General features: G+C 46.4%; 9 protein-coding genes across 9 annotated transcripts; 5 read left to right on the top strand and 4 right to left on the bottom strand.

Annotated features, from left to right (window-relative positions):
* Nucleotides 1–112: 112 nt before the first annotated feature.
* On the bottom strand, nt 113–1,922 carry F4813DRAFT_364062 (glycoside hydrolase family 43 protein). Its single transcript, XM_049243772.1, has one exon. The coding sequence runs from the start codon at nt 1,783–1,785 to the stop codon at nt 175–177; it is 1,611 nt and encodes a 536-aa protein (XP_049098311.1). The 5' UTR covers nt 1,786–1,922; the 3' UTR covers nt 113–174.
* Nucleotides 1,923–3,064: 1,142 nt separating this feature from the next.
* Nucleotides 3,065–5,937, top strand: F4813DRAFT_364058 (aldo/keto reductase). The gene is made up of 11 exons (XM_049243771.1): nt 3,065–3,361; nt 3,418–3,449; nt 3,520–3,751; nt 3,802–3,844; nt 4,031–4,513; nt 4,570–4,653; nt 4,772–4,888; nt 4,942–5,118; nt 5,186–5,272; nt 5,349–5,438; nt 5,502–5,937. The coding sequence occupies exons 1-11, from the start codon at nt 3,348–3,350 to the stop codon at nt 5,859–5,861; spliced, it is 1,719 nt and encodes a 572-aa protein (XP_049098310.1). The 5' UTR covers nt 3,065–3,347; the 3' UTR covers nt 5,862–5,937.
* F4813DRAFT_364056 (uncharacterized protein) lies at nt 5,938–8,772 on the bottom strand. Its single transcript, XM_049243770.1, has 2 exons — nt 7,746–8,772; nt 5,938–7,688 (listed from the first exon to the last, which is right to left on the bottom strand). Exons 1-2 carry the CDS (start codon nt 8,366–8,368, stop codon nt 6,329–6,331), a joined length of 1,983 nt encoding a protein of 660 aa, XP_049098309.1. The 5' UTR covers nt 8,369–8,772; the 3' UTR covers nt 5,938–6,328.
* Nucleotides 8,773–9,680: 908 nt separating this feature from the next.
* Nucleotides 9,681–10,880, top strand: F4813DRAFT_390712 (heterochromatin protein one; the record flags this gene model as incomplete). The annotated part of the gene is made up of 6 exons (XM_049247055.1): nt 9,681–9,690; nt 9,847–10,057; nt 10,137–10,179; nt 10,232–10,311; nt 10,403–10,754; nt 10,812–10,880. 6 exons carry the CDS (start codon nt 9,681–9,683, stop codon nt 10,878–10,880), a joined length of 765 nt encoding a protein of 254 aa, XP_049098308.1.
* Nucleotides 10,881–12,215: 1,335 nt separating this feature from the next.
* Nucleotides 12,216–13,705, top strand: F4813DRAFT_390711 (uncharacterized protein; the record flags this gene model as incomplete). The annotated part of the gene is made up of 2 exons (XM_049247054.1): nt 12,216–12,370; nt 13,534–13,705. 2 exons carry the CDS (start codon nt 12,216–12,218, stop codon nt 13,703–13,705), a joined length of 327 nt encoding a protein of 108 aa, XP_049098307.1.
* Nucleotides 13,706–13,803: 98 nt separating this feature from the next.
* F4813DRAFT_390710 (hsp90-like protein) lies at nt 13,804–18,356 on the bottom strand (the record flags this gene model as incomplete). Its single annotated transcript, XM_049247053.1, has 3 exons — nt 13,804–14,136; nt 14,186–15,792; nt 15,860–18,356. The coding sequence occupies 3 exons, from the start codon at nt 18,354–18,356 to the stop codon at nt 13,804–13,806; spliced, it is 4,437 nt and encodes a 1,478-aa protein (XP_049098306.1).
* Nucleotides 18,357–19,254: 898 nt separating this feature from the next.
* On the top strand, nt 19,255–20,361 carry F4813DRAFT_364043 (uncharacterized protein). Its single transcript, XM_049243769.1, has one exon. The coding sequence runs from the start codon at nt 19,716–19,718 to the stop codon at nt 20,112–20,114; it is 399 nt and encodes a 132-aa protein (XP_049098305.1). The 5' UTR covers nt 19,255–19,715; the 3' UTR covers nt 20,115–20,361.
* Nucleotides 20,362–20,672: 311 nt separating this feature from the next.
* F4813DRAFT_364041 (uncharacterized protein) lies at nt 20,673–21,473 on the top strand. The gene has a single exon (XM_049243768.1). The coding sequence runs from the start codon at nt 20,720–20,722 to the stop codon at nt 21,365–21,367; it is 648 nt and encodes a 215-aa protein (XP_049098304.1). The 5' UTR covers nt 20,673–20,719; the 3' UTR covers nt 21,368–21,473.
* On the bottom strand, nt 21,474–24,425 carry F4813DRAFT_364026 (putative MFS transporter). Its single transcript, XM_049243767.1, has 11 exons — nt 23,819–24,425; nt 23,696–23,750; nt 23,513–23,549; nt 23,428–23,458; nt 23,318–23,360; nt 23,260–23,264; nt 23,064–23,091; nt 22,828–23,011; nt 22,391–22,691; nt 22,263–22,280; nt 21,474–22,210 (listed from the first exon to the last, which is right to left on the bottom strand). The coding sequence occupies exons 1-11, from the start codon at nt 23,994–23,996 to the stop codon at nt 21,594–21,596; spliced, it is 1,497 nt and encodes a 498-aa protein (XP_049098303.1). The 5' UTR covers nt 23,997–24,425; the 3' UTR covers nt 21,474–21,593.
* Between the last annotated feature and the right edge of the window lie 804 nt (nt 24,426–25,229).

The following is a 25,229-nucleotide window of genomic DNA, read 5'->3' as shown; positions in this document are numbered from 1 at the left end:
TTAATACCAGATCCCATAGAATCGCTTGACTTTGAACCGTAGATAGGTACCTTAGGTGCTTAAGTTAAAGAGAAATCATGACAACCAAAGCACCAATGTAAACATTTACTTGTTATAAGCCTAATATACCTCTTATATTCAAGCTTAGTTTGAACGAAAAATATTATAAAGCTGTCATACATCATATCTATCAGTCTTATATTCGACTGGACGATACGTAAAATTATCAAAAGTAGCCGGTAACGCGGTCCCGTTTACATCGGAACACGCCACTCCCACAAACGCCCCTGTGAAGCTTCCATGGGCCTGATGTCCACCACATTCGTCAGAAAGGATAGACGCGTCATAAACCGGTCCAATTTTCTTTAGCTCATCGCCGTGTAACGCGTAGAAGAATTGCAGCTCGCGACCGCGAATCGTTAATGCTAGTCTTACTTTTCCCTCGTTAGGGATCTGCACTGGGTCTGCAAGGGGTGTGGTGAGTTTACCGTCGGGCCAAGAGCCCTCGGATGTTAAGATGAGTAGCTCTCTTTGGCCGTCGGAATGGGCCGTCACAGTAAGATAGAAGAAGTTGTAGCGGCAGTAGTATGCAGTGAGTCCTGCAAATTGCCTCTCGTCGGTTGGTGAGAAATCGATTGTTGTTTCGGCGTCATAAGAGAAGTGAGTCTGCCGTCTCGCAACCAATGCCTGTTCGAACCACGATCCAATGGTCTCCCGCCCGAACAAGACAAGCTTTCCGTCCCGAGTAGCAAAAATTCGGTCTGTTTCAGGCGTCCTCAGCCACTGAAAGTCCTTGTGTAGTCCGTTCTCGAAGGTATATCTTTGCTCCGCCCAGTATCGGGTGTCGTCACGAACTCCAGGGACATCAACATAGAGCGAAGGAATAGGGCCGTTCTTCACGAATAGCCAGTCATCTTTCCAAAAGGCCTCTTGAATAGCAGTTTCGCGACCGAGAATACAGCGACGCTCCTGGGTTGTTGGTCGACCTGCCAAATGTACGAGATATGTCCGCCCCTCGGGTGTATCTACAATATCACCGTGGCCGGCTCTCTGCAGGGCGGCAAGCGGGGCATCCTTGGAGGTGAGAATATGCTTCTGTGGATGCACGTCGTATGGACCCCATATATCGCGGGAACGGGCCAGCGTGCATGCGTGGTGATATGCTGTCCCACCTTCGGCCGTCAAAAGGTAATACCATCCATTCCTCTTGTAGAGATGTGGTCCTTCGACAAGGTCTAGCTCCGTTCCGCGGAAGATGTTTTTCTTCGGGCCAACTAACTTGCCCGTCGCAGGATCAAACTCTTGCAGGACGATCCCAGCAAAAGACCGGGGTCGGCGCCGATGGTCCTGTAGCATATTTATAAACCACTTCTTACCATCGTCATCATGAAAGAGAGAAGGGTCAAACCCAGAAGAGTTGACATAAACGGGATCAGACCAAGGTCCCTCTATCGATGGGGCGCTGACAATATAGTTGGGTGTGTCTTTGAAGGAACCATCTTTGCGCTTCACATCTGTATATACAAGCCAGAACTTGTCGCCGTCGTGTGTAAGGCAGGGCGCCCACACGCCGCAACTATCAGGATCACCACGCATATCCAGTTGAGACTTGCGGTTCAGGGGGCGCGTGACTAGCTCCCAGTTTGCGAGGTCTTTGGAATGGTGAATCTGGACTCCAGGGTACCATTCAAAGGTAGATGTAGCGATGTAATAGTCGCTGCCGACCCGTAGTATTGACGGGTCGGCATTGAAGCCGGGCAAGATCGGATTGCGAACTAAGGGCATAATGAGAGGTAGTCTTTCTAGACAGCTGAATGAGATAAGTTCAGGTTAGCAAAAGACGCCTTGACGACCCTCCTTTAAACATGAGCTATATATATTTCAACATCGAAGCTAGAGAGCGTCTTCGGTAGGTCGTATAATGATGTCCCGAGGAGCAGTTGAATTTAGCCGGCCAATGCCGATTGCGCTTCGTCGATCCAATTTTAGGCAGTCCGTCTAACTACCTAGTCATATTGGATGAGGAGAATCACCAACTTCCAATAGTTTTCTATTAAATACCTCTGACGACATCGGTAAAGTTATACGATTCGGTTGTGCTTCAGGTGTAGTATATACTTTATTCTTCAGGCACATGATCAAGACGAATGAAACAAGACAGCGACGAGTAGGAGGAAAGATACCTCCCTTTGATGTCATATTTACCTAAGAAAACACAAGCGAGTTTTAAGGTAGTGCTATGGACGCTATAAATATTAAAACTGCATATATCTAGTTCTTTCATTTAATAATATACGATTTATTCTCATGGTATCATCCAAGTTTAGTCAACTATCTACTTCTCGGTCTTCACTACCTAGCGTATGCCCGCTACTATCACAGCTTGCGTTTTCAACATTATAATACGCATGGGAATTTAGTAGGTTAGGTATCTAGAACATGTATTCGGAACTTTCAGTCTCATCTTCCCCAAGTTTCCTTATCCAGTGTCTAGAGAAGCAGAATTCTTACTATTATTAGTTAACGGGGTTTCAATTCTTCTATTCTGCATTTCGATTACCAAGATAACAACCACTTCCGCATGTTATTAACATATCAAGACCTGTAATATAAAAAAAGGAATTAGGATGTTTACATAAGAAATCTTAGCCAAGCTTTAATGGGGACAAAGGAGAGGTATTACACTCGTTCGCAGAATACTATAGCATATTCAACTTATAGTATATATTGCCTTTCTTTTTTTTAATAGAAGTTTCATTGCCGCAATTACTTGAACCCAGACTTTCGAGCTATCAATTCTCGAAGAAAGGTGTGTGTAACTTTGCATCACAACTGGGCTCATGTAACACATGATAGTATATTAAGCGAACCTTGCTCACGGCTAATTCAGGGGCAGTTGATGATAGGAGCGGGGGATCTGAATACTACCCTTTAAACTTATCATAGAACCTGAAGGTAGGAAACCCCGATCTCCGCATACCTCGCCCTTGATTGTCGCTTGTGGTATAAGTGTAAGTAAGCTCAGCTTACCTTAGTAATTACAATCGAGGTATATATAATTCATGACCTGCCTTGTTTGGACAACCCGAATTTGAATATCTGCGGGACTTATCCTACGTAGAAACTTCGTCATTGGTTACGTGCCAGTCTGAATCGCTGGCTTACTTTATCATAGGGATTTAAATATTCCTATCTCCTTACTCTCTTATGCTCCGTATTCCACGCGTAACGCCGACTCTAAGATTGAATAAACTGCCCTTAAGAATTATCGCTTATGAATTTCTGATCTAGTATCTCTCAATTTCATACTATAGAGATAGTATAGAAAATTTATCTATTTATGAGTCATGGCAGGCCATGTGTAAGCAGTTTAATGGCACCGTCATAAGAAACATCATACCTAACGCATGTCTTAAGAAATATGATGGACGATTGTCTAATATCGAACTGTTCGTGAATAAAAAAAATCATGCGTTTCATTTTATTTAACTAGTACCCGTATTCTAACCAAGGGTCTAGTACCGCCGGCTATCCTCCGATCTGCTCTCCGCCTTCTCGTTTCGCAGGGCGCTACCACACAGCAGCCATTCGTCGAACACATACGAGCAAGATTCCATGAGAACCCACCTCTGTTTGAGGACCCAGAAAGACTATTTCCTGGAGATGATATTGTCTCCGAGGCCTGCTTGACCTACCTAGCTCAAACCAGATGTATCTTCTCGTGCAAGCTTCCTCAGGGGTCGTTCCCTTAGTAAGGTCTGTCCTTTAGAAATACAATAGTATTACGTCTGACAATTGTAGCTTAAGGCATTTCGTGGAGGCTATTCCACGGGCAAGAGTTAGAGTACGTCACATTTTATGGATATATTCCACATACCCCATTTACTCCTATTGCAATCACCCTACAAACCTTCGGGGACATGTTTCATGGATCTTAGACTTGTGAGCATATATAGCATATCTCTAAGATTAACCCTCAAGACCACCGAGCGAATAATAATAATAATGAGGACTCACGTGTGCGATACAGTGGACTAAAGACGGCGAGCTCGTAATGCTACTGGCAAAGTTCGACGGGGACGTCGTCCAAGCAGTACAGGCACTCAAGGAGTCATGTCCGGAGCCCACCCCTAAACTTTTGGGTCTGATCAATGGCCTGCTGGCCGGCCTAGGGAACTGCAGGCAATACTGCGAGGGCCTTCATCCGCCTCTGCCATTCCCATTTATACGTGCCATACGACAGCTCTACGACGTCCTGGCAATTCTATTTCCCCAATACATGCGGGCGGTCGACGCCGTCAAGCAACCAGAACTCACCCTATCTAAAAAGTTGGCTGAGAAGCATTCGATAGAAATATTTCAACTGGGACCCTTCGACATGCCTCGGCTGTTCAACGGTCTGTGGCAGTTGTCATCTCCCTCTTGGGGTTCCGGAACTGCTCAAAGCCAAGAGGCGGCGCTTTTGTATGCTGTTGAATGTGGCTTGACTGCTACTGACATGGCAGATCATTACGTGAGTCATCACGATCCCCCCCTTGATGGACTCTTCCTGATTTAGACGCTATCTAGGGCGATGCGGAGCTAATATACGGTGATTTCAGGGGGAAGCTCGCGCCTGGAACGCGCGATATGGTATATGCGGCAACCAAATGGGTAATTATGGCTGGTTTTCTACCTTCTCCCTTGAATCGTTTAATTTGGGAACTGAGTCTCCGACTTAACTCGGTCCCAAGGGCCTAGGGGTATTCATTATTAACCAACAGAGGCGCAGTGCATCTTTTCGCCAATTCCGAAGCCCATAGCCACGTCATTCGTCCTCGACGCCGTACGTGAACGATGTCGACGTTTAGGGGGCCGGGTTGAGCTACTGCAGTTCCATTGGTACGATGTACGCACCTCTACCCAAGCCAATCTCAGAGGTTGTTTTCTTATTTTAAACAGTACGATGATGAAGCATATCTCGATATCCTACGCGAGCTAGTCTATATCACGAAATCCCACCCCGAATTGGTATCAGCAATCGGTCTCTGCAACTTTGACTCCGAGCATGTGGAGGAGTCGTGCAAGCATCTCATCGCCGAGACTGGCTCGGTCGGGATCGTATCAAACCAAGTGCAGGTGAGCATGCCGCATTTGAATAGTGCCAGCCTTCATTTCCGTTTTGCTAAACTCAGTCTCTACCTAGTTTTCTCTTGTGGACGCACGCCCGCTGCAGAGGATGACTCAAGTATGTGATCAATACGGACTGAAATTACTCACATACGGCTCATTCGTAAGAAAACCCCAACCCCCTCTTTTCCCCTTCGATATAATATTCCAGTACATTGATATGTTGTATGATCCAACAGTGCGGAGGCTTCCTATCTGAAAGATGGCTTCACCAGCCAGCCCCGGACGTGTATCTAGAATCGAATAAGTTAACCCCTTCTCAGCGCAAGGTGAGCAATTCCCATCATTGGCTCAACCATTACACACCACCTAGCTAAAGACTGGTCTTATAGTACTTCGACATGATCCTTAGCTGGGGTACATGGGGCGACTTCCAGGCCTTACTCGAGCGTCTCTCAAAGGCAGCTTTTAAGCATGGCGCAAGCCTTACGAACGTTGCGACACGCTGGATCTTGCAGCAGCCGGCAGTAGGCGCTGTCATTGTAGGCACTAGGCTTGGTATCTCGGATCATGTTGACGAAAACTTGAAAGTATTTGAGCTTGAACTAGATGACGATGACATGGCTAGTATTAACAAGATTGCGTTGGGCTTGTCAAGGGAGAAAATGGTAGCCCTCTTCGACAGACTTGGTGACTGCGGCAATGAGTATCGGAATATGCATTGCAATTCAAACGATTTATCTAGTATCTAGTATCTAGTTAACCTCAGGGGCTTTCTTATACAATACCTAGGTACATAACATGATTAAGGACCAAGTTTTAACCAAGGTAAATTGTATGCCTGGTATATAGTGCACATTCCGAAATCCCTTCATCAGTCAAGCAAATGGCGAGTCTAGAAACATATCAATGCCAACCCCCTTCAATACATTTTAATAATCCAATCTATGACTCCTATTCCACGTTCAACTTCGATAACGCACTGCTAGTAAACCATTACATACATATGTAGGTAGATAGTAGTACGAAGCTGACGATTTGATCCCATCTCTATTAACACAAATGGGCAGAATATAAGATAATCGTATACGCCCGCTCTCTATCGCCATACATCAGGCTAGAGTAAAAGCTTAGATATAAATTTGTCTCGGAGGGATTTGCCCCAAAAGGACTATCGCTAGATTGCTATTTTGAACGCCAAGATCGCCATGAAAACCCTCTATTGATCCATATACATCGGTTCGCTGCCGCTAACGCCTTGAACAATTGACCCATAATCGCCATTACTCATTATCGCATGTCCATGTTGACTATGCATACGCCCCGGCACCGAGGTACCGGCATTCAGATTTTGCATTGTTTGCCGTATGTTGAGGTCTCGATTGGGCATCGTCCCGTTAACGGCAAATCGGGTTTCGGTAGTACCTGGAACTCGTTGGTCAAGATTTCTCGTCCGTGATATTTCGAGCTGCTGATGAGACTGCGCCGGTTGTTTTGCAATGACAGGAGTGAGCGATGCAAAATTCTCGTCGTCCTCCATTTCTGCATCAGCATCTTGGTCACTATTTTCGTCGTGAACACCGGGTGTGGCAGAAGTAGCGGGAGCCATTACAGCAGCAGGTATGGCTGCTGCTGTTGTTGCTGATTGCGGCTCATTCAGTTGCGGATTAGATGCTATAGAAATAGACCCTTGGTGCTGGTGCTGGTGCTGGTGCTGGTGCTGTTGGGGTTGTTGAGGGTGAGCTGCCATTTGGGCTTGAGGAGCAGGTACAGAATTAGAAGTTGTGCCATTCGGGGTGGTGATTGTCTGCTCAAGCGTTCTCTGTCCAGCCATACCAGCCCCCCGCGACGACACAATGACCGCCTTCCATCTTTCAATGGCACGGCCAACTACGGTGTCGAGATCCACATGGCGATCCTCAGTCTCAAGACCGATTCCCCTGTAACCTTTGCTTCCTAGATCTAACAAATACGAGAGTAGCGATTCTTCGATAGGGATCGTCGCCGGAGGAACTATCCTGAACTCCCTCGGTTGTTGTAGACGATTGAGCTGATCGATCTGAGCCTTGAGGTTCGCATTCTCTTGTCTCATAGAGAAATGGGTCTCTTTCAACTTCTCCACTTCCTTCTGCCGTCTCCCTACGCTCCTCGCCAACTCAAGGCCCCAAAGCTCCGTTCTCCTTTGAACTGAAAGTTGCTCCCAAACATGATAAGTCGATTGTAAATGCTCACAGACCTGCGCCTCGAGCGTGGCCGCTGCCTCTTCCGCCTTCTTCACAGCCTCGCGCACATCGCGAGGAAAGGATGCTTTAGAAGGAGGGTATGTCAAATCCTCATGCGATGAAGTAGTTGCCGTAGCACAAGCTACCTTCCATTTCCTAAATTCTTCTTTGAAGTATGTCTTAAGCGCTTCGAATTGCTTCTGCGCCGGGGGCTGTATAGACCAAGAAGACGATGTCGGGTGCGGCGTAGAAGAGAATAACGTAGGAGGTGCTTGGAGACATTGGAGAGTGAGAGCGGGGAAGTCAAGAGAAAGGGGGTCGAAATCGAATGGAAGAGAGTCCATATCTATTTGCTGCCTGAATCGACGTAACCAGTTAGTATCACGTAGTAACATGTTGGGAAGATATCCTTACTTGGCAGCCCTCCACGAACTAAGCAGCTCTCGAAGTGCCAGCTCGGCAGCCCTTGCTGTGTCCATAGCATCCGAAAGCTTCTGCCTTGCATCCAACTGAGATTTCTGAACCGTTCTACTCGGTGCACGCTGCATGGGAAGCCGCCTGGAATCCTGGCCGCTACCATCGTCTGGGTTGCTCTTTAATTCCCCGCTCCTCGCCGGAATATCATTGATTACACCAGTAGCCTCCCAGGTGGGCTGAAAGGGATATCTGGGCATCTGGTGATCTACGACAAAATGACCATCTTTCAATATAGCATTCGGCTTTGCGATAGAGTCGGGCGCGGGGCTCTTTCTCGAAGAAGTTGTCGGGGTACCCGGAGTCGAGGTATCTCGCCGCGCTAGAGAGCCCCTTGGCTGTCTGCGGGTGATGCTTCCTCGCATCTTCTTAATAGCTTCAACATCGTGAATGCCGTCTGGGGCTTTAGGATTCTTCTCTTTGATATACAGATCTAGATGCCTTCCCAATGACGAAGATGTGAACGCCTGACCACAATACGGGCAATTCCTATCCTTTGCCGCGCTTGCTTTGGCACCGCCCGGAGATTCGGCGGCGGCAGCGGGTATTGTTCCCTCGGACATGGCTAGGGAAGCTCGAGTTGGGCTTAGACGAAGATTGTTTAATAAACAATATTATTATAGTTTAGATTGGATAACAAACAGCGTGAGCGTGCGAGAATATGGCGATCGTAGAGGAGCAAAAACCTGAAAATAAATATAGGTATATATTATCTTCAACAGCTGCCCCGAGGGAGCATCCTCCGTCCGGATCTCATCCAGGAAGAAGGCTCCCGAAAGGAATCCTAGGAGTCAACAAAGAGTCTTGTAATGTCTTGGTCATTTATGTCAGAGAGCTGTTACGAGAGAAGAAGGAATTGGTGTGGTTTCTTGCGAAAAGTGATATATGTAAGTGTTAGTTAAATGTACCTGTTTCTTTGAGAACGAAATGTTATGTTTGGTCCCTTTTTTTTTTCTTGGGGGATTTTCCGTTCAGGGGGGCCAGGGGCTACCTTAGCTTAGAATACCTACCTAGGTATCGCATGTACTTTTCTTACGAGGTACAGAGGTATTTATTGTATGTACAGCGCGGTACGTTAGCGTTAGCGTGGACTTGATTATTTCTATCCGAGGTACCTACCTATTTCTAAATAGTCGCGTCTATGACAAGACAAGCAAGCACTACCTATATATATACTATTGTAGATTATATATCTGCGTACCTGATATAGTATATTATACAGTTTCATATAGCGTGTTCCTTATATATTTATCAAGTAACATCAGTCACTTTCACCTTGCAGAACGTAGCAGTCTACAACCTTGAACATTGAAAGCTTTACCCAATTGCTATATACACTGTACGCGTGGATGTGAGCACTGTTTCAAAAACAGGTACGCTACTGAGGCAGAACCGGGAATGGTGGGTCTAGAAGCAGGTCTAATGTAGCTTCTAAGGTCCGCGTATGTACATATCTTATTCCGCTCAATAGGAGTTCTAAATTTGTACTCCACAGATGAGCCTAACCAAGATAGTAATAGACTCTTGGCTCTTGACGGGCCAGCTGCTTGCAGCCGTTGGATACATACTAAAATCGTCTACCATAGAAGAAGTATACCTAGGTACATATGAAGTACGAAGTACGGAATATATCAATATTACCAAATAAAGCACGGACCAATTCAAGCTCTGCAACAACAAACTTACAAACCCATAGTTAACCTAAGTACCATAACTCCAGTTCTACTTTGATTTGTCGCAATAACTTCATCGCAGCCCTGCTATTTCTACTTGCTCCGTTTCTTCTGTTTTCTGTATCGATTGTTCCCGTTGATCAATCCGCCCCCGGAGGACCAATCTAGCCATCATACACGTTCCCTTCCGCGCGAGGCCATAATGCCACCTGGTATGTCATCCAATTCGATTACGACCTCGTCGCAAAGTTGACTTCAAATTACGCGAGCGCGATACACCGGCGCCGTTTCTCCCTCCCTACCCATTCGAAGCATGATTAATTTTGAGTGATCCTTCGCATCGATTGAAGCTAACCATTTACTCGTAGCTATTAGCGACGACGAAGCCTCCGACGTTGGCGAAGTTACCGTTCCTCTACTTTCGACGCGCGGAAAGAAGAATCGGGCTAGTATAGAGGATGAGAATGACGAGATGCGTGGTACGAAAAACAAAGTCGTAAAAGACGAGGTCGCGAATGGCGACGGCGACGATGGAGACGATGGACAAGGAGAAGATGACGAAGACTTGGGCGAGGATGAGTGCGTAGCGCACCCGCGTAAATGAAATTTTTTTTTTAAAAAAAAAGAAGCCAAGCAGCTGTTGCTAACTGATGTCTAGATATATCGTCGAGAAGATTCTCGCTCACGTCGTCGAACCCGATGTAAGTGACATGCGGATACTCGTGTCGAAAAGCCTGCCAACAAATTGTATAGGGCGCATTAAAATTTAAGGTCAAATGGGAAGGTTGGGAGAAAAAATCGGATCAGACGTGGGAAAACTACGAGAGCCTCAGGTTAGTACGATCATTTCCGATTTGCTATTCTATAGGCGGTTCTCGACCCCGTCTACGTACCAGTTCGCGTTGCCTAACAGTCTTCGATCAGCGAGAACGCTTCCGACATCGTAGAGGAGTACCTTAGTCGCTTCGGCGGATTAGAAAATATTCTAGATGAAGGGAAATCGGCACTGAAGACGAAAAAGCGCGGTCGACCTGCATCGGGAACCCCGACCAATGGCACGAAGCGGCGGCGCAACGAAAGCCATCCTGCGTCAGAAACCCCTCCAGCTAGCAACCGAGCCTGGAAGCCTCCGGTAGGTTCCTGGGAAGATGAGGTCGAGTCTATCGATGCTTGCCATGATGAAGCCAAGGGCAAGCTGGTCGTATACCTTACCTGGAAGAACGGAAACAAAACCCAGCACGATACCAAGGTCGTGTACAAACGATGCCCGCAAAAGGTAAGTTGGCAATATTAATGTACTATTCTCAACATACTGGCTAATAGATGTTTGCAGATGCTTCAATTCTACGAACAACACGTCAAGATTGTTATGGCATCAGATAGCGCCGTCAAGGATGAATAACGAGCATCATAGATACGAGCCGAGTGAGTGCGTCGGTTAGGGGGTATTCAGAAGACTATAGTCTAACAGGACTCAATAGGTAGCCAAAATAGCGACACTGAGTAAGGGCTTGGATGATGCCTCAATACTAACACTAACACAAATACTGGGTTCTTATATGAATTTCTAGTCTGTACAATGAATGGTGGATAATCGCAAGGATACGAAAGGTCTCAATACTATACACATCTACCTACATAGGTTAGGTTATCGGCAGAAGACGCGGTGTCGACGCGATGCGAGCACGATGACTTGGTCAATTGGCGAACGCGTTGAGAAAAATTCTAATCTTTACTTTTTCTTCCGATGACTTCCTACTTAATTGTAATAGCTACTGGTCCGTCTTGGCAGCCTCACGTTGTTAGAATTGAAGGCATATCTACAGTTTTCAATTGTGAAATCATCTGGTTGTCTGGTTGTACCCCTGTATACAATTGACGGCATGTCAAGGCTACATAGCACATATACATACACGTAAGTACATTTGACATAGGTAGGCGTGGCATGATGCAGCTCTGCAGCTCGAAATCCGGAGGTTGGGGAATGAGACGCTAAAACGGTCCTAATGTTAGGTTTTGAAGCTCGGGCCAGTTTTCTCCCTTGCTACCCCCTGCATCAAGCTACTGCCAACCACCGGGTCAGAAAGCTAACGTACCCCTGCTCTTCCCGACTTACCCTACCGGTCTAGGTACCCCCCGGCCGCCCAGCTGTTCGCCGTTCGCTGTTCGCTGTTCCAAGCAGCTAAGAAACCTCCTTCCTGCCTTGCGGATTTTTAGGCCCAGCCTCGCTATTTACTCGAATAGAATGGCGGGGCAACCGACAGTATTTGTACCTCGATGCCCATTCCATTCGCCATGTCTTTTTTTTCTTCGTTCTCTTTTTGCTACCTTTTATGTATCTCGCTTGCTTACGATCTGAATAAAGTACAATTTTATGTTCTGTTCTGTCTTTGAATTTTTTATATTCAAGCGGCATTGAAGTTATTATTACATAGATCCGTTCCTGACTGTCGAAGGGAACCCATCCATCACTTCGCTATCTACATACATATCTATCGTTGCTTATCGTTATCGCGTCGACGATACGTTGCCCAGCGTCGCATCATTCGATAACTTAGGTACCTACCTATTTTAGACGACGACAAGATCAAGAGTGTCTAGTTGTTAATTCGTCTTGACTAGCCCGACAGCTTAATCCCATTGGAATTTGACTACATAGGCTAAAGAAATACGTCGCCATCGTCTCAAACCACTCCCCTCCACTTACACCCTCCTTCTTTCCAAACAAACCGCAAGGATGAAGGAAAACGACGTCATCGCCATCATCATTATCCTCCTCTTCATCGTCCTAGCCCTCATCGCCTTCGGTATCTACAGATTAGTCCACATGGCCCGGGCACAAGGCACAGTCTCCGAAGAGAGCGGGACAGGATCCGGTATAACGGACGACGAGTAAGACTGGAACATGTCTTATACAGAAAGATAATCTACGGCTGAGGTTTTGCCTTTTTAATCTGGGCCTTATCTCTTAATTCTTTATTCGGCGCCGTCATAATTTCCTTATTCGGAAACCCCCTTCACGGCAGCCGTCTCCACCCGGCGATGTCGTCCTTGGGGGTTCGGCATGCTTTTATCACGCGGTATGTCTACGCGGAAAGGGCAGGGTTTCCGAGTCGCAAAGCCAGGGCTTTTCCGGCTATAATCGAAAGCCACTCGCAGAAGCGCTGGCGGCTACATAGACGTGGCCGCTGAGTCTGGAATATAACATTCCCACTTACATGCATATATTTACGGCATTTACGATCTGTATGTATATAAAAGGAGAAACGGGTATCAGGGATCACGGGTGCGAGTACGCATCATATTATTGGGACTTGGATGCGAATGTTTGATATTTTGGGCGACGTATATCATGTGGATTGTTTGTTATCTCTTCGGGTGACCTAGGTGGCTACGAGCGGTGAGGGATTGAGGACATGAATATAAGGAGAGGAACACGCGTGCAATGAGCCACATGATGTAAATATGTATATGGAGTATATCAGATAGAGGTGGAGAGTTCGAAATAGTCACCTGGATAATGGAAGGCTTTCGAATCTACCCTCGAGTCAGCTCGAATATTTTATTCTATACTTACTTACTCCACCGTGCTATGCCTCCTACTCTGCCCTATGTGCACGAATAACCTTCACTTCCCAGTATCTTCGCCGATGTATACCCTCGCACGTAGTAGAGGATATCCTATTTTACATTCGCAAGAGACTAGTATATCGTATATCGTATATCGTCTTACAACGCAGGGCAACACCCCGAACCTCTATCCCGTGATGAAAAAACCCAAATATAAGATAGAAAGGGTACAACAAGAGGTCATGAACAATACCCCATAGATAAAACACAACTGATTATTAGAGCGCCGTCTAGTCTCCATCCTGCTATTTTCTATCCAGCCCCCAAACTCCATGCAATGCGTATATATTCATGGAATATCCGCCCTCTTGAACGTACTTCTCTTACCAGGTGGCAAATACGGATCTTGGAAAACTGCTCTTGGATCCTTTTCAAGCTAATACAAAAAATCGATGTACAACCAAGCTAACTAACACATCCCTTAGACATATAGTTCCGTATGAAGTAGCATGCTTCGTACCGAACCCCAATGCACACGTCATCATCCGTATGCTGCATACTGCGGATGGCATAAAACTAAAAGATGCCAAATCTGGAGTTTCCTGTTATATACTCCTAGCCAGGCCCGTCCTAAATGGTATCGTAAAGTTGATGTAAACGTATAGTCGTGAAATATATTTAGCTCGAAGCTAGGCTTGAAGTCGTTGCTGAGTTTTAACGTAACCGCCAGGTGCTATACCGGCGTATATATATTGCTAAGATCGACTAGTCTTGCCATCAGGTTCAAAGGAGAACCACCCCCCTCTTTCCCAATTACCCGGTACGTAGAGAGATTCGGCGCGAACCCTGTCGTTAGTAATTCCGTCAAGCAAGACGTTAAGCCTCTTGAAATCGATCGGCTTTAAAATCCAGCCGTCAAAGCCAGCTTCAACATAAATCGGTCTCTCCCGCTCCACTAGAGACGCCGACACGGCAAAAATAGGGGTTCTCTCATGGCTAGCCGCTAAATTAGAAGGCTCTGAGTCCTTATCTGACTTCTCAAATGCTCGTATCATCTTAGTACTAGTAAGGCCATCAACAATAGGCATCTATAATTATTAGTTGTGCCTAACGTATTATTTGTTCATAACGACTCACTTGCATGTCCATAAGAATGACATCAAAGCCAGTTGGCTTTTCTTTGTAAGCAGTAGCACAATCTTCGCCGTTGACCGCATGATATACTTCATGCCCAGATTTCTCTAGACGTCTTTGGAGTATCTTCATGTTGATAGGATCATCCTCAGCTACTAGCACTTGTAGTTTGTCCGAGTTCATAGGAGATACCTGTTTGGTTTTACCTGTTTGCTCCTCGTTACCCTTAGCATTTCCACCAGTCCCGGGCAGTACTCGAGATCTAGTAGCAATCAACGACGCTCCTAGTTTATCTGAATATTCATCTGGCACCTTTACAGGCTTTATGGACGTCTTGGTATCTGCAATATGATACTGACCGCAGGATGCGTCCGTGGGAGGTTTGGTCGGGCCCATAACTGGCTGCTCAATGCCGTCAATGGCTGGCGAATCAATCGCACCCGAGCCCGACAAAAGAACAGCACCGGCGTAAATATTGTCTTGTCGTTCCTTAGAATTCAAGCGTTGTAAGGTAGCGGTCCTCTCCTCGAGGGTTCCTATTGATAAAGGCGTCTGAATTGCGTCAATTAGGCGATCCGCATCACTCTTGTTGCTATGAGCACTGTTGCTAGTACCGCTCTTTATACTACTGACACTCTTAGCCTCGTCGAAGCTCAGACTTTCAGCGTTCGTGCGTCTCGACAGGTTGGTTGGAAGGGAATTCTTTCGGTCAACGAGCATAACTTCATTTGCATCAGCTAAGGGGAGAGCTTTGACGATAGGAGCGGTACTCGAAATAGCTTTGGAGTTATCAGCTGTATCGATATCGTCGGCTTTCCCCAGCGATTCACCTCTTGGCAATTCAAAAGGAAGCTGGATGACGAATCTTGATCCTTTCCCCTCTTCAGATTTTAGTCGCAGTTGGCCATTCATATTCCGCAATATCCTTGCAACCATAGCGAGACCTAGACCTAGCGAGCGGTCATTCCCTGGCTTATCGGTGTCATCAACAGAATTGTATGGATCCACATCTAAGCTAACTTGCTCCAGGTCTCGAAAGAGATCATCCAACTTCTCATTGCTCATACCGCGACCTGTATCTTGAACAACAATTTCAACTTTAACGCGCGACTCGAGAACTTCAGTGGCGTATGACTCAACCCTTATTGAACCTTCGCTCGTATGCTGCATGGCGTTTGCTGTTATATTTGCCACTACCTGACGTACTCGACGATAGTCGCCGTGGACATATCGGGGGAGGCCAGGGTGTTCGATGAGTTCGTAGGACAAAGCTTTTCGCTTAGCATCTCCTTTAAATGGTTCCGTCGCTTCGCGAATGCAGGCTGGCAAATCCAATATTTCGTCTTTGATCAACTCTTGACCCTCTTCCATGTTGGTGAGGTCAAGTAGGTCATTGATCACATAGATGAGCGATTTAGATGCTGAGTGAGATCTTGCCAAATTTTCTCTAGTCTCCTGGTCGAGTTGCCCCTCCATAGCAATCTCTAAACAATTGATAATTGCATTCAGTGGAGTGCGAACCTCGTGGGCAGAATTTGCAAGCAGAAGTCGAGTAAGTCGACTGTTCTGCAACGCAGCTTCTTTCTGCCTCCAGACCTCGATAAATTTACCTAGGTTAATGTAAATATCATTTTAATTTAAAACCAAAGGGTATGGACCGCTTGTTCATATACGTACCATATACTAAACAGAGGACGGCAGCAGTCTCCACCTGCTCTTCGGACCACTCCCTGCACTTGCCAACGACAACCTCACGCCACGCCTTGAAGCTTGATCGTGGTTCCAAATAACTCGAGGTGCCCTGGCGAATGAATTTTTCGTACGGATTGCCTGCCCACTTTACTTCTCTGGCTTGGCCTCTGCGGAAGAATACAATGAAATCGTTTCCGCCCATGCTTAGTGGAACGTACAAAAGGCCGGCGATGACTGAAAACCCTGGAGGGTAGTGGAGTTCTGGAAAGTCCTCGCGGATATCCTGAGTAGTCAATACGGAAGTGAATTTTCGCAAACGCAGATACTCCAACATGGCCAAGGCTTCTTGAGACTGTTCAATTTTCCCCAGTATTTTTGTCTCGCCCCGGATGGATAGCATACCAAAATCTGCATCAAACAGGGTTATAAGGTCATGAGATGACGCGGTAATATACCCTGAGGGGTTCTTGTCAGTCGGCATGGTATTGATAAGTTTCCTCGCCTGAAGGCGTGACGCGTACGAGAGTCGCTCGATATTGCGCGATGCCGTATCACCCACCAGCCGACATAGTTTTCGAATCGGGAACGGAACTCGCATTCCAGTGGAACCGTAGCTATGGCATGCGATAAGTCCCCATAGTTCGTTGAAGGCGTTAATAGATATAGACATAGAGGACCGGACGGCCATGTTGGCAAGATATTTCAGGTGGATTGGAGACATGGCTCGAAGATAGGCATGGGTGAGATCGAGCGGCCTTTCTAAGTCCTCGGGAGATCGACAAACGAGCCTTGCAGATTCTAAGTCTCGGTCGTAGAGTAACCGAACTTTGTTAAGCTTGTATAGATCTCGCGCTTGTTTCGGGATATCAGAAGCTGGGAAATGTAAGCCGTGGTAAAGATCACGGGTCTGCACAGGATCAACCAATTCTGTCACAACCTTTCCGTTAAATGCCGCATCAAATTGATAGATCATGACTCGGTGAAATCCAGTGAGTTCCTTGACAATTCCCACTAATATTTTGAGGAACATTTGCAAATTTGGCGCGGATGCCAACTGATCTTGGACTTGGGACATTATATCAAAAACCTGCATGGCACTAGCCTCGCCACGTCTATTCCGTGCGCTTCTAAGAATCCTCAAGGGTCTGCTGCTAGTTTCGGTACTTTCGTACAGTTCCTCCATCGTTGGAGTTTGGCAGAGTGTGTCCTGAGGCCCATCTGATGTCGGCTCATCAGCCGGCCGGAGAGGGTGCTCTTGGTCATCCTCAAGCTCAAACTCGCAGATGATCAGCTCTGGGTGGCTCGCACTGATATGTATTGCACACCATAGCTTTATAGACTTCTTATGAGGCGGCCGTATGGATATACTGAACACATCAGGTCCATTAGTGGCCGGATCAGCTTCTTCATCTCGGATGAAATCGATATGATCAAGAATATTATCAGTCTGTTCTTCAGTCAGAATATCGGTGAAGCTTTCAAGTTGAAACAACTCCTGTGGTGAGAACCCTATCATCTTCTTGGAGTTTTCGCTAACGCATCGAACAGTGAGTCGGCCATCGTTTTCATCCCTAAGAGCGACAAGAAGACCAAAGGCTTGGACGGCTCCAGGTGTATGTATCGGCTCATCTTCACATCGCTGTAGGCTACCGTCGCGTCCGGTAATAACAGCATGACCTTCCTCTGTAATCACGTGACGGAACCGGGCTGTCATTAACTTATCATTAAACTCTCCAGGCGATCTACGTCCGGAAGAATCATCAGGGTTGCTCTCTTCAGTATTCAAAGGCGTACTGTTCTTCGTCTTATCGGAAACCTCCGAAGATGCATCATTGTAGATAGAAAACAGGCCGGCAGGGACATCCCGTTTCAATTTGGGGGCCGGACTAGCAGAACGTGCTTCTTCCCTATTTGGGTTTTCTATACCATCTTTCTCCTTCGATGGTCCCGGGGACGAGGAAACAGGAGTAGACACGGTTTCGATTCTTTGAAGTCTATTAGTCGTGTCAATCGAAAGGCGAGCACTGCTTGGTTGTCGCCGGCCGTCCCAAGTCGACCCTCGGCGAGCTATATGACCTTGTCCTCCCAGATTTTTTACCAATGCTAGGGGCGTCTGTTGCGACTGGTCGACACTAACCACAGAGCGAATGGGGAACACTCTGTCCGAAGGGTCTGCATTGCTAGCGCTGGTGACGCGACGATGTTGACTATCCGCACTCGCACTACAAGATGAAGGAATGCTCGAGGCTCTTCTATGCGCAATGTTGCCATTTACCGCCGTAGGGGTTTCCTCTACAGGGATCGGGGGCGACTTTGGTTTTACGGCGGGGGTATCTTCTACAGATGTAGGCGCATTCGTCGATTCCTCATGGTCATCTTCGTTGCAGAATGGCTGGGAAAATGATGTTGTGTTGTCATCATTCTGCGTCCTGGGCTCGGAGGTGCGGCGGTTTTGGATCGCCGGATCTTGACTTGACTCCATGCTATAGGGAAATCAACGGTTACGACCTGAAAGCCGAGGTGAATCGACGGCGACTGCGATTTCCTTTAGGTAGTTATACCACTTGAACTCAGCACGCCTAACTTCCCCTGTGTGGCTCCTACCAGGCCCAAACCGGATGGCCCCAATAGCAGCGATACCCCAGCCCTTTTGGCAAATAATATATCTCGTTCTAGGTTTTCAGCGAGGTAGGTGTAGCACATTAGGGATCGCCGGGGACATGGGAGGACGAGAAGGGTAGCGAGAACGAGTTCCAACTCCACAGCAAACAATTGAAGAATATAGAGATTATTTCCAATCTGAGCATCGATAATTGAGCACCAAAATCGAAATTAGAACATGGGAAAGCAACAATAGCAGATCGGTAGTGGGGTCAATTAGGTTAATGCGCTGGGTACAGGAGGGAAGGAGCCCTATGCTAGTCGCCACTTTCTCTCTACTATGTAAACTTCTCTACTTCTCCTAACCCGTACCCGGCATGGCCCAGGTACCCATGTATTAGGCACGCTATAGGGACGTCAAAAAGGGTGGCGCACCTACTACATGTAGGTACGTACCAGATGTACATCCAGGCACCATCAGGCCGCATATGGCGCCAGGGAAGTGGAATGAGACCTATCAATTGCAGATAGATCTACTGCCTTAGGTATATAGGTACTATGTGCGTTGCAGTGCATATGATAGGTACCTAGGTTAAGTTAGGTACATGTGTACGTGCTATATTAAGTACGGTGAGCTAAAAGATTGACTATTATCTCTTTGATGCTAGTGGCGTTAGAAGGAGCATTTATTCCTAATGTCGTTGACATCATTTTGCAGGGCTACCTCTGTACATAAAATGCCTTGGAATTTTTGAGTAACCCATTCGGCTAAGGCAAAAACTCTATCTGTTCCTTTTACCTACCTAGGTAGGTAGGTAGGTACCCCATATTTCGGTACGCTACCTTACAGCTAGAACTCCGAATATCAGAGGTTAGGTTCATACAACTATAAAATGCTATCAGAGTGTAGAACAAGGGCAAATCTTTCGACTAAACACAATTCAATTATACTTCTTTATCTAGGTAGATCGCGAAAGCAACATCACAACAACAGCAGCATTGTATCTTGTCTGCAAAATATTATCATTGTCACCCCTTAGTATAAATACGACTATCAGGTACGCAGCTCAGTGAACGAATACGCTTGTTAATTTACTTCAGCACACTCATCTCCAAAGGATACTTGGCATAATAAACATCGTAGGCACTCCACGAAACCGGAAAAGGTAAGTGTATCGGGTAAGCTTTTCGCACTTCCAACTAAGAAAATCATCCTTCTACACTAAAACCGATCGTAAGTATGAAGAGAGCTTACAATTCCACGGCGCAGGCCAATTCCACCAATTCTACAGAGCCCCCCAAATTCCCGCCATGTGAGCAGGTAGCATGTCCGGAGATCGAGATGACCGACTATGATTATACCCAGGAAAACCAGGCTAACTACTCGGAGGATGTAAGAATGGTCGATGTGCACTCCTTTCCCCAGCAGGTCCAGGGGCTAGAAATGGGTGAGCCGTTTCTGAAAAGGGATAACAATACTAAACAGAAGTCGAAATACACTAATATTATGCTACACTCGGCTGAGACTCAAACCGAGCCTCCTTCAAGCTTCGAGGTTGGAGTATTTGAGTTGTTGAGGGAGAAAAAGATCTACTCCGTTACTTACGAGAAAGGCAAGCTTGAGGTTAACATCGAGTAGCATGGCTCACGTAGCGATATATAGTTACTTCAGTATTGGAGACCATAAGTTTAGGTACCTGTAGGTAGGCAGTTAAGACATCGGGTAATGATTTAACTGTATATTATACTATAGGTAGTTTAAGAGTGCAATATTCTTGAATATTGCACTCTTAGATAGCCCGTAGCCAAACATCTTAGTAGCTCATACTCTACTAAATAGCAATTTTCATAATTTTCATACTTAATCAAAAATATTTTAATATATTCGAACGTGTATATAATTCTGCAGTGACACCGTAAACTCTTGGATATGTCAACTAAGAAATTGTATCAAGTATTACCTAAAATAACATGTCTGCAAGCCTTAACGATGTGAATTTAAATCAATAATACGTTATCCGGTCGAGTATCGGCAACGAGATGTAGATGAAACGAGACTGGATGCAAGAGAACAGTAAAGGTTGACGCCGTCACCAATCCGGGTCATTGAATCAATCAAATCACCAAATGCATCCCGACCCCAATTTACACGCCGCTAGCTGGAAGCGCATTTTACCTGCAAGCAATTAAACCCATACTATTATCCCACGTATCGGGTACCCTCACGAAAAAATCTCACCAGCCATGGGCAAAGACGTCGCGCCCAGGAACTGGCCACCATCACTCCCCTACCTTCAACAACCCTCCTACGCGCCCCACGTAACAAAGGCTCAGCAGCAAATCCTCCGTATCCGGCACCCGGAAATCTCAACCGAGATCCCGCGGGACTTTCCGCGCGGCCCCTCGGCCCTCGCGAGGATCATCCCTATCAGCGACCCCTCGCACCCCGCGCACGGGCAGTCGGGACTGTTTGCGGCGCGGTCGCTCCCACCCGGTTCCCTCGTGCTCCCGTACTACGGGGTCGTGCACTCCTCGGCGCCGCCGCACTCCGCAGCCCACGAGAAGTCGGATTACGACTTGTGGCTAGACCGGGACGGGGCACTGGCCGTTGATGCAGAGCGCGCGGGCAATGAGGCGCGCTTCGTGAACGACTTCCGGGGGGTCGCGGCGCGGCCGAACTGCGAGTTTAGGGAGTGCTGGGACCTGAGGCGAGGAGAGAAGTGCATGGCTGTCTTTGTTCTGCCAGCCGGCAAGAACGCGGGGAAGAAGGCTGCTGCAGGTATTGCGAGGGGCGAGGAGATCCTTGTTAGCTACGGAAAGGGGTTTTGGAGCAAGAGGAGAGATGAACTTGGGGAAGAAGACGGCGGCGTAGTCGACGAGGTTGCTTCCTGATTAAAGAAACTCTACTATCAGCGGTAGATTTTAACGTTCAGCATTGTGAGCCCATCGACTCGGTGTCAGAGAGGCCGGTAGGTATACATCAAGAAATAAATTGGAACATGTGTCAATTTTGGTTTCCTTTAGCATCTACGTAAATATTCATAGTACCAAGCATAAATTGGCTGGAGCAGATCATCTCTACTCCGTACGGCCCCTAACTTCGTAGGTATATATCTCTCTACAAGAAATTCCTGTAGCCGTACCCTTCGTTCTCCACACCAATCGAGCTGGACTTGGGATCAGTTCCCGCCTGCCGTGCCGCCTCGTCGTTCTTCTCAAATTTCTTGTTTTCCCAGCTCAGGTACGTACGCAGGGCCAAGACTAAAAACGCGTTGAAAAACATGAACCCCGCGCATACACCCATCCCCTTAATGTAGTACGGCTTATCGCTGGCCGGGAATACTCGTGTTCCGAGCAATGGCCCGCATTGACCGACGATGTTAAGAAGCGCGATGCCGGCTCCTCTCTTAGAGTCCGATCCTTGGTTGTTCAAAGTCCAAGGCAGGATGTTGGATATGGCTGGGGAAACACCAGCAGCGGCAAGGAATACGCCAAAATAACGTACAGCAACGCTCTTGCAGGTCAGGAGAAGGACATACCCCACACCAGCGATAAGTGAGAGACCGATGATCATGAAACCGCGCTGATGTGTCTTGTCTGCGATCCAGGTCGTCAAAATGCAGATGAGGAACGAGAGGAAGTATGGCGGAGCACTAAGCCCCTGGGCATTGATGGCAGTAAATCCCATGCTCTGGAGAATAGAGGGCAGGAAAACGGGTAGGCTGCTAAACGAGACTGTTTCGGGTGATTAGTTTATACAAGCAAGTCAAAATATTGTAACGCTCACCATTGCAACTGAAGTACACTATAAGGGGTTAAAGAAGTTAGCCGCTTCCGCTTTCAAGGAGAGGGTGATGGAACAGTCATCAAATTGATGGTCCCGGATAACAAAAACCCAAGACCAGTAGTACTTACTTAAAGGTGGGATCCAAGTTTTAATATCCTTTAACGACATGAAAACATCTTTGAAATTGATATGTCCCACGCGTTTTACCCCTTCGGTTCCAGTCTGCTGAATAGCTCTAATCTTGGCGACTTGTCTTTCCTCTTCAGTTAAAAACTTTGCTGTATCGGCTGAATCAGGCATATACGCATAAGCAAGAAAGGCGACGAGGACCGAAGGGACTCCTTCCACGATAAACAAGAGTCTCCAATTAGCTATATGAGCTGGGTGGCCAGAGGTTATCCCGTAAGCCAGGGCGCCCGCGAAGGTCGTCTAGTGTCATTAGAATCATCTAAACATGTCTATGAAAAGGAAGAGTTTAACAGGAAGGGTATATATGGGTTATACATTATTATACGATAAACGAAATCTTGAAGGTGTAGTCATTAACCAGGGAATATATACATACAGCAAGAGGGGCGGCTGAGAGGAACATGCCGCACCTAAACCCGAGCTCGTTCCTCTTATAGAAGAAAGAAAGCAGGTAAGGTACTCCTGGTCCAAAGCCTGCTTCAGCCATAGCGAGGAAGAATCGGCAAGCCATCAAACCCGACCAGTTGAACGCGGTAGCCTGAAGAGAAGACGCTATGCCCCTACAGACTAATAAGCGTTTGATGCGCGCACATTTTCTATGGGACTACTTACCATACCAGCACACAGCTGGTAGCCCAAACTATTAATGCCAATTAGTTACGTGCACATAACAGCAGAGCTATTAGCATGGTTGCCATATGAATATTTCATTCCCCGAGCATAGCAGCTCTTAGAGAAATGTTGGTTTGCCGCATACTTCAAGCCACGAAGTAAAGGAGACGATAGAATAAATTTCCCAAATACATACTATGACTATCAATAGTCTTTAGCGAAATCCAAATAGTTATTAGCCAAGGAGAACTTACGGAGGCACGGCTTTCCACATCAACGCAGCCCATTCGAAAACGACTATCGAATTGGGTTAGCCGTCATCATAATAGAGCAGACATGATTCCGACGCTAGAGTGAGACTCACTGTATGGTATGTAAAAAATAGTCAACAGCCACTATACGGTCATGTTAGTATAATAGTTCTCCTATCGTAGAGATTGAAGACAAACCTGGTACTGGGCATCATCAAACCCAAGGTCCTTGCTCCTGCGTAAGAAAAACCCCGTTAACAACATTGCATTCTATGGGGTTTCTGGCGCCATTCGATGTCTAGTACTCGCCTCCCCCATCCCCCAATGCTTATTAATGGTGTTTATCAACTACAACAGTAAAGAAAGGAACGATAAACGTACATGCCTGCCGTCTCGGCGTTTCCAATATTTGAACGGTCAAGGAAAGCGACAAGATCTGTTAACCGAGTGTAAGTTGTGAGCCTATGCGGGGTACTATATGGTATGAAGCATGAAGACACTAACAGAGTCCCATAACCAAGGGAATCAAATGGCGATCAATTTTTCTCCTAACCCGCCTCTCTAGGGCAGGATCAATATGAAAATCATTGTTCTCGAGTCCCAGAGACTTCTCATCGAGGTCACCACGTGCATTTTCATGCATATCCTGTGTAGGCTCTTGGTCGCTTTTAGATATGTCCATTCTGACAGCGAATTCAGTTCGCCTCAGGACGAAGTAAATTGAAATGGATTCCGAGAAGCGGGTATGATGTCCAAACGGTCTCGGTAGTTGGACGGTGTGTTGGCGCGCCGTCTAATGCGAGTAACGGATAGGACTAACGACCGGAAAGTCTCAGTGTCGACGTACGAAAAGATGGCGGTACTTTATAAAAAACTTCTAAAATAGCGGTGTCATTATATATTCAGATCCGTCGTATTTCAAATTATCTGGCTTTGTAGGATCGGGAATAATTGCATGGGGATAACTACGGCTTCCCCGCTTAGGTATGGATCAAATATCTAAGACAGCCACTCGGAATTACGAGATTAATATTGTAGTAGCTATGGATACTACTTCGCTGAACTGTACCGATGTGCCGAACCCCAGTTCCGTGTTGGTCGCCGGGAATCCCCCCGTACGAATGACCTCTCTTAAATGATATCATAGCGTTTTCATGCGCTTCTAGGAAAATGCGGAGAAACATGACGGGCCGGGTTTTTGGAATAAATAGTCCAACCTTGCGCAGCCAGCCTTAACCTAAAACGCAATAAGCTTAAATAAATCAGGAATCTGTTTGGATATTCGGGTTGTTACCTACCTAAAGCACCTGTACACCTAACCTACCTTAACCTAGGTAGTTAGTTAGGTTACACTATTAGCTAATATATGCATAATCTAACCTACTTGTGTTACCCCGTCGACAAAAACACACGAAACTACTTGACCCTAGGTAGGTTAGATACTTAAGATATATGCATACTATATATGTCAATTGCCCAAGTAATTGTTATAATGCGCTTTTGTTTAATTAGTAGGTATATCTAAAAGTTACAATTGGTAGATACTATCATATCAAGTATAGTTATAGTTAATAACAATTATCAAACTTGGTGATATATCATTAGTAAACCTGAACCTCGAAAACGCTGTTAATACCGTAGTATGACAATTGACATAAGTTATAATTGGTCATTGTTCGAGGAATATATAGTTAACTAGTGTAAAGTGTAAACTCGATTCTGCAGACTGTATATAGACTTTAACGAGCTAAATACCTACCGTGTAGATGCGAATAGAGACGCTACAGTTAGTAGCTTCCATCCTATCACTTTCAATTGAATTGTCTAAGGTCATTCCTCCCGCTGTCCAAGTAAGTAGGTATCTAGGTAGAATGGAATGTACCTACGATATGGTTTCCTTCAGCCGTCCACTTCT

The sequence above is a fragment of the Daldinia decipiens genome (assembly GCF_022478715.1).
Source record: "Daldinia decipiens strain CBS 113046 unplaced genomic scaffold F4813scaffold_23, whole genome shotgun sequence".
Classification (NCBI taxonomy): domain Eukaryota; kingdom Fungi; phylum Ascomycota; class Sordariomycetes; order Xylariales; family Hypoxylaceae; genus Daldinia; species Daldinia decipiens.
Note: the sequence above shows the minus strand (reverse complement) of the source record. Positions and strands in the feature narration are given on the sequence as shown.

Coding starts and splice junctions, on each gene's coding strand:
- F4813DRAFT_364062 (XM_049243772.1), bottom strand. CDS start 1,785: ATGCCCTTAGTTCGCAATCCGATCTTGCCCGGCTTCAATGCCGACCCG.
- F4813DRAFT_364058 (XM_049243771.1), top strand. Junction 3,752..3,801: donor CCTCAGGGGTCGTTCCCTTA/GTAAGGTCTGTC, acceptor TGACAATTGTAG/CTTAAGGCATTTCGTGGAGG. Junction 4,889..4,941: donor TGCAGTTCCATTGGTACGAT/GTACGCACCTCT, acceptor TATTTTAAACAG/TACGATGATGAAGCATATCT.
- F4813DRAFT_364056 (XM_049243770.1), bottom strand. CDS start 8,368: ATGTCCGAGGGAACAATACCCGCTGCCGCCGCCGAATCTCCGGGCGGT. Junction 7,689..7,745: donor AGTTCGTGGAGGGCTGCCAA/GTAAGGATATCT, acceptor ACGTCGATTCAG/GCAGCAAATAGATATGGACT.
- F4813DRAFT_364043 (XM_049243769.1), top strand. CDS start 19,716: ATGAAGAGAGCTTACAATTCCACGGCGCAGGCCAATTCCACCAATTCT.
- F4813DRAFT_364041 (XM_049243768.1), top strand. CDS start 20,720: ATGGGCAAAGACGTCGCGCCCAGGAACTGGCCACCATCACTCCCCTAC.
- F4813DRAFT_364026 (XM_049243767.1), bottom strand. CDS start 23,996: ATGGACATATCTAAAAGCGACCAAGAGCCTACACAGGATATGCATGAA. Junction 23,751..23,818: donor TCCCTTGGTTATGGGACTCT/GTTAGTGTCTTC, acceptor CTCGGTTAACAG/ATCTTGTCGCTTTCCTTGAC. Junction 22,692..22,827: donor TCTCAGCCGCCCCTCTTGCT/GTATGTATATAT, acceptor TAATGACACTAG/ACGACCTTCGCGGGCGCCCT.